Source organism: Marmota monax, unplaced genomic scaffold (assembly GCF_021218885.2).
Source record: "Marmota monax isolate L192 unplaced genomic scaffold, Marmota_monax_Labrador192_F-V1.1 WCK01_AAM20220418_F8-fsc00356, whole genome shotgun sequence".
NCBI lineage: Eukaryota > Metazoa > Chordata > Mammalia > Rodentia > Sciuridae > Marmota > Marmota monax.
The window spans coordinates 638,869-654,132 of NW_026694682.1; the positions used below are offsets into that span (position 1 = coordinate 638,869).

General features: G+C 50.2%; 1 protein-coding gene across 6 annotated transcripts in view; it reads right to left on the reverse strand.

The window, feature by feature from the left end:
• The window catches only part of Tead4 (TEA domain transcription factor 4), a 72,908-nt gene that overhangs the window by 15,766 nt on the left and 41,878 nt on the right, over positions 1-15,264 (reverse strand). For 5 of the 6 annotated variants that reach the window (XM_046423387.2, XM_058572357.1, XM_046423388.2 and 2 more), the window contains 7 exons: positions 12,715-12,779; positions 12,321-12,383; positions 8,111-8,239; positions 6,779-6,822; positions 6,249-6,304; positions 4,968-5,107; positions 4,133-4,306 (listed from right to left, as the gene is read on the reverse strand). In XM_046423387.2, the coding sequence (XP_046279343.1) occupies positions 4,133-4,306; positions 4,968-5,107; positions 6,249-6,304; positions 6,779-6,822; positions 8,111-8,206 (510 nt within the window). In that variant the 5' untranslated portion in view covers positions 8,207-8,239; positions 12,321-12,383; positions 12,715-12,779. The remainder of the gene's footprint in view (positions 1-4,132; positions 4,307-4,967; positions 5,108-6,248; positions 6,305-6,778; positions 6,823-8,110; positions 8,240-12,320; positions 12,384-12,714; positions 12,780-15,264) is intronic. The other variant, XM_058572356.1, reaches the window with a different exon arrangement.

Below are 15,264 nucleotides of genomic sequence, written 5' to 3' on the forward strand. Positions count from 1 at the left end.
ATACAATTGATCAATAAGCAAAATGGTTAATTAGGGGAAGAAAAGATGTTCATCCTTTGTTATCAGGGTAATGCAAATCAAAGCCACAAGAACTACCGTGCCACATCCACTAGGATAGCTACCATCACAGAGAATGAGAATATCAAGTGTTGGTGAGGATGTGCAGAAGCTGGAAGCCTCAGACACTGCAGGTGAGAATGTAAAATAGTGCTGGCGCTTTGAAAAATAGTCTGATAGTTCCTTAAAAATTTAAATAGGTAGGGCTGGGGATGCAGCTCCATTGGTAGAGTGTCTGCCTCACATGCACAAGACCCTGGGTTCAATCCTCAGCACCACACACACACACACACACACACACAAAAAAAAAAAAGGTAAATAGGGTCTGGAGTGAAGTTCAGTGGTAGAGAACTTGACTAGTATGTACAAAGCCCTGAGTTCCATCACCAGCATTGCCAAAAAAAAAAAAAAAAAAAAGTACAGAGTGTGCACATCTATAATCCTAGCTACTACACAAAGGCTGAGGCAGGAGGATTTCAAGTTCAAGACCAGACTTAAAAAGTTGTTTATGATCTAGATTCTTTACCCAGTCAAATATCAAGCAATCAAGTATAAGGATACAGGAAAATGACATTTCAAACAGGCAAGGTCATTGATCTGCCATGCATCTTCTCTTTTTTCTTTTTTGGTACCACGATAGAACCCAGGGGTGCTTTACCACTGAGTTACATCCCCAGCCCTTTTTATTTATTTTCTATTTTGAGACAGGATCTCACTAAGTTGGTACACATCTGTTCTAAGAAGGTACTACAGGATATGCTCCAGCAAAATGAGTTGGGTACACTAATGAAGAGAGAACTATCAGATATAAGAAACTGTAGGTTCAATATAGGAGAGTCTCCAGATGACAATTATAGAGTAATCAGTTTAAATGAGAGTAGGAAAATAGAAGCATTTTGGTGGTAAGAAGATTTCCAGGAGAAATCTGGAGTAGATAATTTAACCATGAAAATACATAAATTTCTTTTCTTTTCTTTCTTTCTTTTTTTTTTTTTGTGGTAAGAAGATCTCCAGGAGAAAGGAGAAACAAATAAATTAATAGATTTTAGCAGTTGGGGAAAAAAACATTTTTTTTTCTATTTTTATATGGTGGTTCTAATAAAGCAATTTGTAAAATCTTTTTTTTAAGAGAGAGAGAGAGAGAGAATTTTTTAATATTTATTTTGTAGTTTTTGGCCAACACAACATCTTTGTTTGTATGTGGTGCTGAGGATCGAACCCGGGCCACACGCATGCCAGGCGAGCGCGCTACTGCTTGAGCCACACCCCCAACCCCAATTTGTAAAATCTTTAAAAATAAGCTTATTTTAAAATAAGTAAGGGTAAAAGCCATTTATTTACAAGGAAAAAAATCCAAAAACTGTACAAGAAATGAACATAATTTTTTTTTGGTTCATTGGTGATCAATCTACATTGTCAAAAAATGAAAAATGTTTTACTTCTTTTACTAAAGTACATAACTTATTCCATATGATTACATTGGGATAATAAGGGTAAACATGATATCATAACTGATATTTTTTAACATTTTTTTTTTTTTTGGTACTCGAGATTGAACCCAGAGGTGCTTAACCACTGAGCCACATCCCCAGGCCTTTTAAAAATATTTTATTAGAGACAGGGCTCACTGAGTTGTTAAGTGCCTCACTAAGTTGCTGAGGCTGGCTTTGAATTCACAATCCTCTGCCTCAGCCTCCCAAGCTGCTAGGATTACAGGTGTGTGCCACCGTGCCCTGCTCATAGCTGATATTTTTTACCATAATGAAATATGTAATGTCTTAGTCTCAACATCAAGGTGTAGCAATATAAGGATATTATTTAAAATTCAGGTGATAAAACTCAAATAAACAGTTAACATTTATAGACATTGTCTCTGGTACTTGGACATGGGTGTAGGGTGTAACAGACAAAAATCTGATATTTTCATTATAAAAGCCTCTTGGAGTAGATAATCTAACTATGAAAATACATTAATTTATTTTCTTTTTTTTGGTGGTAATGGGGGGGGGGGTACCAGGGATTGAACTCAGGGGCACTCAACCACTGAGCCACATCCCCCGTCCTATTTTGTATTTTATTTAGAGACAGGGTCAGCCTCAGCCTCCTGAGCCACTGGGATTATAGGTGTGGGCCACTGTGCTCAGCCTACATTGATTTTTTAAAAAAGATCAAGTTCGGTGTGGTGACATATGCTCCTAATCCCAGAGAATAGGGAGGCAGAGATAGGAGGAGCACAAATTCAAGGTCAGCCTCCCCAACTTAGCAAAGCTCTTATCTCTAAATAAAAAGAACTGGGGGTGTAACTCAGTGGAAAAGCACCCCTGGGTTTGCACCCTAGGAATGCAAAAAATAAACAAACAAACATATAATAATTTTTAAAAAGATCAATGGGCTGCGGAGGCAGCTCAGAGGCAGAGCGTGTGCTTGGCATGCGAAAGACCCTGGGTTCAATCCCCAGCGTTGAAAAAAGAAAAAAAATCAAGTAAAAGAAAAGATGACTTATTTTTCATCACAGCATAGATTAAATGCAGACTTTAATAAAATCAAGACCTTCCAGGATCCAAGTCACCTTCCCAGTTTTGTTATTCCTTCTCACATAGCTTCCCCCAACACCTTCCCACTTCCTTCCATGTTTGGGGCTCATGCTCCCAGGCTATACTGGGGTCCCCATCTCTTCCTGTTGGATCCTGCTCACCCCTAGGGCCAGGTCCAACTTCCATCCTGTTTGCAGAACCAGCTATTCCTGTGAGCAGAGTGTGAAAACGTGGGCCCCGGAGGCCATTCCAGTGCTTGGCTCTTCTGGAGAGAGCCAGCCTTGTGGGCTTAGTTGTGAATGACAGCTGGCCTTCCCAGCAGGGGCCTGAGAGCCACCTGGAATGATATAATGATATATATATATATATATATATATATATGTATATACACACACACACACACTTTGGTGTGAATACTTCCTTTTCTAGGACAATAAGGCTTTCAGATTATCAAAGCAGAGCAAATAGGGGTGAGAACTACAGAGAAGAGGTATTAAAAGGAGCCTGGCACAGTCCTCTGGGCATTAACAGAACTGAAGGGGCAGGAAGGGGAATGTGGGCGGGGCCACCCAGGCCGGGTGTCCAAGCACTTAGGATATTCAAAGGCTCAGAGTGCCGAGGACTTCCTGCCCGTCCTCAGGGCTGGCTTGGTCAGCACTGCTCGGACTTTCCCTGCGTCCCTTTCCTATGTGTACTGGGCTCCTGGAAGGCAAGCTCCCAGAGTGGGTCTGCACCTCCTGGCCCCAGGAAAGTGTCTATGGATGGGCAGTACCTGTCCACAGGTGGAGTGGGGAGAACAACAGAGGGCAAGTCCATGGTGTGGACTGTACTTCTTCTGGGGTGGCCTGGCTGGAGCAGCTCTGCAGGATGAGCTATATTCTAGTCCTACTCTCCCCTTTCCCAGCTCTGTTCAGCCCAACTCACCCTGGAGACACACATTGGGACTGGCTGCCCATCTCCAGCCCCAAAATCAATCTGGGAATTGCCATGTGAAGACCTGACCATTGACTCTGCTCCCACCCCTTAGGGTCCCCTATATGTCTTTTTCTAGCACTATGATTTCCCTAAAGCCCCACTTCCTGCCCAGGCCTGGAAAAGGGACTCTTGGGCTGGGGTGCGGCCCAGTGGTGGAGCATTTGCCTAGCATGAGTTAAAGCTCTGGGTTCAGTTCCCAGAACCACAGGGAAAAAAGAAACAAGAAAGAAATTTGAATCAAATGTATGAAATATGATATGTCAAGAGCTTTGTAATGTTTTGAACAACTAATAATAAAAAAAATAGAAAATTTTGAATAAAAGTGCTATAAGCATGTGTGCACAAAAAAAAAGAGGGAGGGGCCCCTTCCTATCCTCCCGGCTCTCTGGCATCACACACAGGTTCCGGGACTTATTTCCCTCCAGAGGGGGCCTTTCTGCGCTTGCTTCTCCACTTCTCTCTCATGCAGCCCCCACAATGACAAGGACACCTGTGCCCACTCTTTCCCTGCTTTCACCGTCGCGGATGCACTGGGGATGGAAGGAAAGGTTTACCCAAGGGCTTACCCAGAACTTCACGAGAAAAAAGGCATTGGAGGGTCCCCGTTCAAAGAGCTCCTTGAGCCCGCCCTTCTTCTCTGGGAACTTGTCGTAGATCTGGCGGATGTCCACCGCTTCGAGGTAGGGGTCGCTGTAGCTTGGGCTGGACTGGCCGATGTGCACGAACAGATGCTTGTTGTACTGTGGCGGGAAGAGTGGTCTGAGAGGGGTGCCAGGAGAGGCGGGCACACAGGTGAAGTGGACCAGAGCTGGTGCTCACCGGCTATGTGACCTGGAGCGAGTCACTTCACTTTTCCCATAGGGAATACAGAAACAGAATGAGTGTATGTGATTCATGGTTCCTCTGCCAAAAATCAACTCAGAATGTCACAGCGGCATCCTGTCAGCAGCCTCCTCCAGTACTACTCTGGCCCTTGCAGGGGATGCTGGTCACCCAAGACGTGGGACACTGAAGGGGCAATCCAAGGGTGGGCTGCCACTCCTTGCTGGTGCCTCAAAGGATATGGATCAGACACAGGAGGCTTCCCAGCTTCCTGACAGCCCCTCCGAGGCCGGGAGTGGAGGGAAGGGTGTGGGGCAGGGCTAGAAGGAGGGAGGAAGAACACAGGACAGGGCGGGGGCAGGAAGCAGGGGAGGGCTTGGGATGGAGGCACTCCAGCATGCAGGGAAAGAGGGAGGACCAAGGCAGAGTGAGGAAGAAAGGGAGAAGAGGAGGGAAGGGCCAAAGAAAGGAAAGGCTAGAAAGGAAGAGGAAACCAAGATTATGCCCAACGTGGCCAAGTGCAGAAGGGCAGCAGGCAGAAGCAAGGAGAGCTGAAGGGCGCTGGGGCAGAGGGCCTACCGTGTCTGGGTCCTGCTGCTGCTCCAGGAAGGCGGAGAACTCCAACATCCAGAGCTTGGAGCTGGCCACACTGCGGCCCTGCCACGGGGGTGCTGGGGGTGCTGAGGGCGATGGGGTGGGTCCTGCAGGAGACTCAAACCCTGCAGAGGGTGGGAGAGGCTCAGGAACCGGTCCACCTGCCCTCCCTGCTACACCCCCTGCAAGGGCTCTGGGCCCCACAAGTGAGGCCCGTGCCTGTTGGAAAGGGCAGTGCCAGGCACAGGCTCGGACGTCTTGGAAGGGCTAGCCTGGTACAGCTCAGTGGGTCAGGCCTCTGCACAGAACTGAACTCAAGGGAGACTGAATTCTGACGGGGGCTGGGGGCCTGCTGGACTGCAGGACCTCTAGAGCAGACACCATTGGACTCTTGGTCTCCTGCAGCTTCTGGCCCAGGAAAGAAGATAACCAGAGAAAACGATTCTTACAAAATGACATCAGCCCCTGAAAGCAGAAGTTTTTTGCCTGGTTCCAGCACTGAGAAAAGAACCTGGCTCAGAACAGGCATGGGATACAAGGTTGCTAAGGAATGAATGAATGAATGGGACAAAATTGACAAGGTATGTCCTCAGCACCAAGAGGAGCTCCTAGCCCCCTTGGAAAAACTCTTCAACATTCAAAGGTGCTGTTTGAGAGAAGCAAGTAGGAAGTTCAGGTAGAAAGGGCATTCCAGATAGAACACCAAAGGCAAGCGCGTGGGGCTGCAAATTGGCTCACTGAGGTTGAAACTCAACACATGGCAAAAATGGAGGGAGGAGGGAGTGGGCCAGGGGCAGTAAACTGAGGCTGCAGAGATGGCCTCTAGGGTGCCTGGTCAACAGGATGGATTTTACCCAAGAGTCCAGGAAAGCCATTGGAGATCTGAGGCAGGGAGTGAAATACTCAGGTTGGATTTTTTTTTTTTTTTTTTTTTTGAGTTTCTGGGCAAACGCTCCACCACTAAGCTATAAGGGCAGCCAGGTGATGCAGCTCCCTGGAGCAGAGGCACTGCCTTGGAGCTTTGTGCAGCCAGGTAGCCCTGAGCACAGCTGGGGAGGACAGCAGTACAGGCCCCCCAAGGAGGACAACGGCTTGGCACAGGGGTGAGGAATATACACTAGGGTCAATGAACAGGGTGTAGGCACAAGACTGGGATATATGGTCAGGGCACATGACAGAGTAGCACATGAGAGTGACACACAGGTGACCAGTTACTGGGAGCCTGGGATCAGGGCAGGAGCCTCAGGGAATGCACTGCCAACTTACCTGGCAGAGGCAGTGGAGGCTGGACAGTATAGGTTTGTTGAGAGAAGGGTTTCACACTATGGGAGAGAGGAGAGGAGAAAGGAGGCCATCAGCGACCTCAAGCAGGGGCCAATGCCCTCTGGGTGGCAGGCCATGGTGACTGGCCAGTGAATCGTGGTGGCTTTGGCCTCCCATTCCCTCCAGTTAACTCCCTTGGCATGCATGTTGGGGCAACCCATCCTGTTCTCTCCTCCCTGGCCCACCAGAGAGATGATTCTTAGGCTATTTCCTTTTGGATCCAAAGCCCTAGCCCCACCCACACCCTGGACAGACATGAGTTTCAGCAAGTGGTACCCCAGGGGGTAAGCATGAAAACAGAGCCATGTTGATGCCCAGGAGCAGGAGACCCAATCCCTAGGCTCAAGGCTATTCTGAAAGTCTGACCCCAGCCTGCAGCCCCACTCCTTCCAGGGGAGCCAGGCTCAGTCTCATGAGTCATGTGTTCAGACTGGTTCAGGGAGCAAGTAGTAGCAGAACGAGGCCATACTCACTCATGGGATGTTCCAGCTTGGCCTGGCAAAGCTCCTTGCCAAAACTGAGGAGGCAAAAGGGGCAGGGTCAATTATATGCACACAGGGGCCCAAGGTGTGGGAGAGACAAAACTGGACCCAAATGGGAGGAAGGAAAGCCAATGCCCTTGTCTAGCAAGTTGATGCCAACAGACTATAGCCGCATCCACAAAGTGTGTTTTCAGGTACATTAGTCTCTGGAAAGACTGTCAATAAGATGCTCCACGGGAAAAAAATAAAACACCTAGGTTTGCTAACACTGCACACTGAATTCCCTATAAAGATTCACAGTGCACATGAGCACTTTAGACTCTGAAAAATCCTAGAATCAAGAAATTGAGGCCAGGCACAGTGGCGCATGCCTGTAATCCCAGCAGCTCGAAAGACTGAGGCAGGAGGATCTAGAGAGGCTCTAAACAACTCAGCGAGACCCTGTCTTTAAATAAAATATAAAATAGGCTGGGGATGTGGCTCAGCAGTTGAGTGCCCCCGAGGCTGGGGTGCAGCTCAGTGGTACAGACTGTACTTAGCATGCATGAGGCCCTGGGTTCAATCCCTAGCACCAAAAAGGAACTGATTTAATTCCAAGTGTCCCAAACTTACTTGCCCACTCAATTATCTTGTGTCACATCTATTTAACATGCTATTGGCCTAGCATTCCTGTCTGGAACACACTCTGAAATACAATGCACAAGAAGCCCATGGACTACTATGGGGCCTGCCCCTTGTCCACAGGCCTAGGGCAGTGTGGTTGGTGCATCTAAGACCCATATGATCCCTACAGCCAAGACACAACTTGGGAAGGAGGAGTGTTTCTGGAACATTTTCTAAGTGTGGCCAACTTGACCATGGCTGAAAGGCTGGTCATTAGGCTGAGAAATTGAAAATCTAAGCAAGGGTTTGTTTCTGGACAGCTCTCTACCTAGAAGGGGGTGGTGCTGGGATCCTGAGCAGGAGGAGTGGGGACAAGAAGTGGCCAGCTACTAGGGACACACTGATGCTATGCTAAAGCCTCAGACTTCAGCTTCCTCATCTGTAAATTGGGCTGTCCCTCAAATGGTCACACCTTTCTCCTTGTTCAAGGTCTGCCATATCACTGCTGAGGATACCAAGAAGGTAGCTCCACCCACTGAGCCATGACTCAGGGTGCTCCTGTGCCCTTGCTTCCTCCTTCCCCCCGGAGCTCCTCGACGGATAGGACTCAAGTGAGAGTGGCTGCTGGACTGGCTGCTGCTCGTATTTGTGCAGAGAGAGGAGAGAGGAGAGAGGAGGACAGGGCTGGTCTGGCCTCTGGTTCTAGGCTGCCCCACTTACCCCTGAGACTGCTGGGTAGCCTGGGCCCCGGGCGAGGGCCATTTTATTGTGGAAAGCTGTGGCCGAGATGATCTGGGCGGACGACATGGCAGCCATGCTCTGCAGGGCCTTGTCCTTAGCTGCCTGATCCTGGGGGAGACATTGAAGGCAGTGCCTCAGTGAGGGGAGCACCTGTCAGGCCCAGGCAAGGTGGGTTCTGGCCTTGGGGTGACAGGACCTGTCCCACTGCCAGTGGCCAGAGCCTAGGAACCATATCTTAAGTCTGCAGTGCCACTAACACATTTTATGACTGTGCATGCCACTGGGTTCTCTATGGATTCCCTCATCTGTCACAGCCTCCGCACACCACTTATCCTGCTGATTCCATCAGAGCTCAGAGACTGTGGAAACCGTGCCAGACTGTAACTTTCTTCTTTCTTTCCTTCTTTCTCTCTTCTTTTTAGCAGTGCTGGGATCAAACCCAGGGCCTCGCACATGCTAGGCAAGTGCTCTACCACTGAGGTATATCCCCAGCCCTGCATTTCCATCTTACCAACCATGAGAACACCATAAAAACAGGGGTCTTGGGCTGGGGGTGTAGCTCATGGTAGAGGCCTTGCCTAGTACACGCAAGGTCCTTGGTTCCATCCACGGCACTGCAAAAGGAAAAAAAAAAAAAAGAAACCAAGAGTATAGGTCTCTTTCTGCCTCGTCCACCACTGTACTCTGAACCTCAGCACCTGGATGGTGGTGGATGATGCCTAAGTAACTGTTGGATTCCATGCTCTGCAGGGCCTTGTCCTTAGCTGCCTGAAGAGGGATCATCTTTGTCCACATGGACTGTGTGGAGGAGAGGACAATCTCTTATGGTCCGACATTCTGCCCTACGGTGTCCCCTTTGCACTATAGGCACTTACTTTTCATATGTCAAAATGTAAATAAATATCCCTGCCTGTCTTTGTGGACTAGGAGGGTCCAAAGAACGCATTCAGCCTGCACAGACCTGAATAAATAAGCACTTAGAAAAGCCTTTAATATCACACTAATAACAATAATCACCAAGTTGGGAGTGTAGCTCAGGGAGTAGAGGGTCCCTCTAACATATGAAAAACCCTGGGTTCAATCCCCAGCAGTGCAAAAACAAATAAGTACACGATAAATAAATAATTCTGGGTATAGGAGCACCTGCAATCCCAGGTACTCGGGAAGCTGAGGCAGGAGAATCACAAGTTGGAGACCAGCCTGGACAACTTAGCAAGACCCTGTTTCAAAATAAAATTTTAAAGGGCTGGGATGTAGCTCAGTGTCAGAGCACTTGCCTAGCATGCATGAGGCCCTGGGTTCAACCCTCAGTGGAAGGAAAGAAGGAAGAAAGAAAGGAAGGAAGGGAGGAAGAGCGAGAGGGAGGGGCAATAACAATGTTACATAAGCTCAGGTAATCGTCCCTCACTCTCCAGTCTTTAAAATTGATAAGACTTGGGCTGGGGTTGTAGCCCAGAGGAAGAGCACTTGCCTTGCAAGCATGAGACACTGGGTTTGAGCCTCAGCACCACATAAAAATAAACAAATAAAAATAAAGATATTAAAAAAAAAATTGTTAAGACTTTCTCTCCTTTTGTGCTGGGCATGGAACCCAGAACCTTGTGCATGTTGCTAAGCACAGCACACGCTTTGCCACTGAGCTCCACCCCAGCTATGATGAACTTGTGTGTGTGTGTGTGTGTGTGTGTGTGCACGTGCACATGCTACTGGGTATTGAACCCATGGACTCACACATGCTAGTCAAGTGTTCTGTCACTGAGCTACATCCTCAGCCCTTGGGAAAAAATTCTTTTAAATTCCAAGATAGGGTCTCACTAAGTTGGCCAGGCCAGCCTTGAACTTGTAATCCTCCTGCCTCAGTCTCTTGCAAAGCTTGGATTAGAGGCACATGTAAACATGTCCAGCTTTATTCCTTATAAATTACCCAGTCTCAGGTATTTTGTTATAGCCACAGAAAACTATCACAGTCCAGACTGGCACAGAGTGGGCTCTGTTAACCAAGAGGACAGTGGCAGACATGTCAGGGCCTGGAAGCACTCAGCAACACAATGGAAGACGTGGGAAACATTCTGAGTGCTGACGTCATCTGTCACTCAGACAAAGCAGTGAAGTAGATGATGTTTGAAAACAGAAGTTTGTCATTGAGCCCCTCCCCAATGTCCAGGGTCAAAACTTGGGCCTGGCTCTCAGAGACTGTCTCAAATAACCCCAGAGGCAGTAACAAGTAGAGGTGTGCCTCCTCCTAAGGAAAAACCAGCCCAGGCCTCTTCCTCCAGGAGATATGAATGACCTGGCAGGCTACACGCCCCCCGCCCCAGACACAAACACAGACCTCTGAGAAGAACAACTACATCACGAGGCCAGAGAGCTCGTGGCTCTATGCCAGCAATCTGCGTCCCTTCCCGGATCCCCACTCTAAACAAATGACTGCGCCTCAGGAAACCATGTCCTCAGTGGGAGAGGCAGGAGTCAGGAAGAAGTAGAAAGGACATTATGGGGAGTGACATCAGTGGCCAGGCAGCAGAGGTAGGGTCATTGAATTTTGCAGCTGGAGGGAACCTCAACTATCACCTTGCCACTTGGCCCTGCCATTTTACAGATGAGGAAACTGAATGGCACTCAGGGAGGTTGCGTGACTTTCCTATGTACCTGTGGCCACAAAGGTAGAGACAGGGCTAGGACCAAACCTCACAGCCTGAGGATTTCTACCTGGCCTCGCTGTCCACCCCAGAGCTTAATGACTTGGGCCCCAGGATCCCCTTTAGAAGTAGGACAAAATCTTCATGCCCACCTCTTCAGCAAAACGCACATATAAATGAAACTGCATATTTTAAGCATTTTGTGGTTCCCTTTGGTGGCTGTCTGGCAGTCCACCGAAGGCTATCGTCAGCCCCAAGTTAGAATCTGTGGACAAGGATGTATGCAATTTCCTAAGTGTGGGTGGGACAATAGCCCCAGGGGACTTAAACCTTCCCTGGGGTACTCTAAACATAACACTGCAAAGTCTGTCCTCCACGGCCACCTGCTGGGGTCCCAGGGAGTCAGTGGCACACCAGAGAAGGGACATGAGGAGCAAGCAGGGCTCCAGGGCTGGGGGTGTTCCAGGGAGGGATCCACAGCTGCAGCCAGGCCAGCTGTCCCAGGGACAAAGGGACGAGATGTTGGGTCACAGCTGTGGGGCGTGGGGGACAGCTGGGTTGATGGCACAAGGAATGGAACTGGGCGGGCAGTGGGCTGTGGCTTCCTAGGAGGCAGAAAGATCTGTGGTTCCCACCCACTCAGTCTGGGGCACAAGTGTCAGGATCATGGGCTACTGGGGCCAGATGGGACGTTCAAGGTCATCTAGTCCAGTGCTGTTGAGGTTCTCGGTCAGGTACAAGAGGCTGCACGGGAGGAGGGGGTCTCTGGCCTGTTGATATTTTGTTTGGGGAAAATAATAAAAGGGACTTTTGTTGTTTTTTAAAAAATTTGTAAACTATTAATCGAATTCAATGGTCCAAATGTTAGAGCTTCCTTTCAAGAGGCCAAGCAGGCTTGGTTGTTAACAGCTCCATGACAGGGAGCTCACTCCCACGGAGTATTCACCAAAGGGTCTTTGGTTCCACGATCCAGGAGGCCTGACTCCCTGAGGGAAACCCTGTCAGCAGCTGGCCTTCCACAGAGCAACCACCTGTCACAGAGGCCCTGCAAGGCGGGCCTGATTCAGGGAGGGGAAGAACCGGCTAGTCCCAGAAAGCAGGGAGCAGGAAGGAATTCCGCCAGCCCCTCCCCTCCCATAATAACACCAAACTCTGCCACCCCCGCAGGCTGACTGATGGCCCTGAGAGGCCTGTGGGGGTCCCAAGAGGGCCAGTGGCTTGGGAAGTTCTTCAAGAAAGGGGATCTATAGGTTGATGCAACTGTGCTGAGCTAGGGGAGCCCCCTCTGAGCTAGGGGTTGGGCACAGCAGGAGGCGGCCTGTAGCTTCCTGGGACAGGAGAGACCAGCAACCCCACAGGGCTCCTATGTCCAGCAGAGTGTGGTCACAGGACCCCAAAGCAAAGAAGCACACGGGCCCTGCACACAAGCAGCCAGCCCCTGAACACACAGGGGAGACTTTCCTGCTGGAGAAAGAGCCCCAGTTTCTGGGAAGCTGGCCCCACCTGAAACCAAAGCACCCCCCTCCTCCCACAGCTCCTGTCTGCCTTACCTTGAGCTTGGCCTGGATCTCGCGGGCTTTGCGACGAGCCAGCACCTGGATGTGACTGGAGACCTGTGGCAGGAAGAGAAGGCTCCTGTCCCTACCTCTCATACAGCCTGTGCTCCCAGACCCTTGGCCCTCAGCCACATCTGTGCATAGACTGACTGAATGACAGGATCTAGGGGTGGGGGTGGTGCTCAGTTCTGTGAATCCCCAGTTTGCCAACACTTTAAAAGTGTAGTGCCAGTGTTTTGACATCTTTTCTAATGTCCCAAAGAGGAAGCTGCTGTTTCTTCCCAGGGGATGACAGGAAGACTCCCCCCACAGGGAAGCTGGACCATGTGTGTCACACCACCCCCCACTGCCCTGCCCCTGGGGTCCATGCCTGCCTCCCCGGGCCCACCTGCTTCCTGGTGCGGGTCTTCCCTGTCCGGAGCTTGATGTAGCGGGCAATCAGCTCATTCCGACCTGCAGCGAGTGACAATAATCTCTTGGTGGGGAGGAGAGGACAGAAGGCAGAGAGGCAAGAAAGCAGGGGGACAAGAGGGTCCCTTCCCTGGAGGAGCCTTTTCCTTCCTTTCCACCTTGGGTGGGACTTGGGGTGAGAGACCACAGGGATCTCCCAGCAGCCAGAGGACACTAAGGCCTCACTGGGTGGACTGGTGACCTGAGAACAAAGAGGTCACAGCCCAAGGAGCCTCGCAGAGCCTCCCAACCCCCAGCCTTGTTCCCCACCCCATCCTGGCCACCTCTTCATCTGGGTCCCCACAATAGGCTCAAGCCACCTCTGCCCCCACCTCCGTCCGGGGCTCCAGAATAGTGCCTGACCCTTGGCCCTTTCCATATGAGATTCCCACAGTTCCTACAGCCTCTGAAAATGAGCAGAACCTTCCAAGATGTCCTGTCTGTGACTAAGGAAGGTCCTGGGAGGCACACTACTGAGACTGAGTGTCCCCAGACAGCGGGCCTGGGTCCTTCACTCAAAGACCAGAAATCCCAGCCAGGGGGCGTAGCTCAGTGGTGGAGCACTCCCCAGGTCCCTATAATGCCCTGGGTTCCATCCCCAGCACAACAGGAGCAGGGTGAGGGCTGGGGGTGCACCTCAGTGGTAGAGGGCTTGCCTAGCATGCTCACTGCCCAAAACAAGGAAACAAACAAATCCAGCCAACCCCACCTCCAGCCCTGGTTCTGACTTAGGCCAGTCAACAGGCAGCACTGAACGCTCCCAAGGCCTGGTGGCCTGGAGGTGACGCTGTATCTGCAGGACCCTGGCCAACTACAGAAGCCCTCCAAGTCTTCTATTACCCTAAATGAGCTCATGAAGATGTTCCCCCCAATGAGTTCCCCATCTAGTTATGGGGGGCATGTGCTCACACATGGTTTGAGTGCTTGCTAGAGACAGAGGTGTGTTAGAGGATGAGGATCTGTTCAGGCTGCTGGGTGGTGGGGCCTCTCTGCTCTGGATCATGACCACTGGGTATGATTAGACCACACAGAAGAAGACGGTGAGGGAGAAGGAGGGCGAGAGGTCTGGGGTGGGGGATCTGTCCATTGCCTCCTAGCTCCAGCTCTGGGGCCAGAGGGCATAGCTCCAGCCTGTCCTGTGCTGCTGGAAGCTGCTGATAAAGGGGGACGTGAGCCGAGCGGGCTGTCTGCCACCTGGGTTGTAACCAGAGAAACGGGCCAAGACCAAACTGGCCCCCCAGCTGACCTTTCCCCACTGCCAAGCCTGAATTAAGAGGCCACCCTCAAGAGGTCCTGTCTGCCAGAAAGACTTGCTGGCTAGGAGAACTGGCTTGTCTGTGTCCAAAGGAGAGAGGAGAGAGGAGAGGCTCAGGCTCAGACTCAAGGAGACACTGCCCATGAGCTGCTCTGCACCTAAAACCATGAGTCCAGCAAGAAGTCTCTTCTCAAAGCTTTTCAGGGAAAGGTTCCACAGGAAACTCTGTCAGTCCAATGAATGTCCCACAGTTCTGCTCCATGTCTAACTAGAGGCACTCAGGCTGCAGCTATGAAATATAAGGTCTAATCCATTACCACTGGGTTACTGAAAAAGGACCACAAGCCTGGAAGGTGGGAGCTTGGCTGGAGCCCACAACTCCAAGAAGGAACTGAGACCCTGACAGGTCAGCTCCCTCCGAGGACCTTCACCCAGACTTCTCTTCTTTAAATCTAGTTTCTTTAAGGTTTTTTCCTCCAGATTCAACCAACCAAATTTTTACAGACTTAGGATACAGACCTTAATTCTGATCCAATGAGAACACTCTGTGGCTTTGCCTCCTTCTCTGTAAAATGAACATGTTCTTTGTCTAAATAAGTAGGCAAATCAGAGACCAGTCCAGAGGCAACGAGAGGGCTTCTGCACACCCACAGGCTGACTGCAGCACTGCGGGACGAGGTGCTGAGGAGTGAGAGAGCCTCAGATGGGTGGTGGGAGAGCTGGAGAGATGGGGATGGTAGGGGGTACTTGGGAGAATATCTAGGGGACAGTCCTTGTGCTACTCCTCTGGCCCATACCTTGCACACAGTGAGCAGCTATCAGTTATCTCTGCTAATTACACTCTCAGCGCCTCAGAGGAAGAGCCCACACCCTCATTCAAGTCTGCATCTCCAACAACTGGCACCTACTGAGTGCCTGAGTGAATAAATGACACGAGTTTGCCATGGCTCTCCCTTCAAACAGAACTGGGCTGCTGCTCATCACCATAGCTACCATGGTCCAAGCTATCATGCTGTCTGTCTGGCCTGGACAATGAATCTCTCTCTCCACCTGGATTCCACACTCCTAGTCTGTTCTCAACACATTAGCTGCAGTGATTCAATTAAAATTCAAAAGCTGCCAGACTGGTGCATGCCTGTAACCCTGGTGGCTCACGGAGTGAGGCAGGAAGACTACAAGTTTAAAATCAGTCTCAGCAACTCAGTGAGGCCCAAAGTAACTTAGCAAGACCCT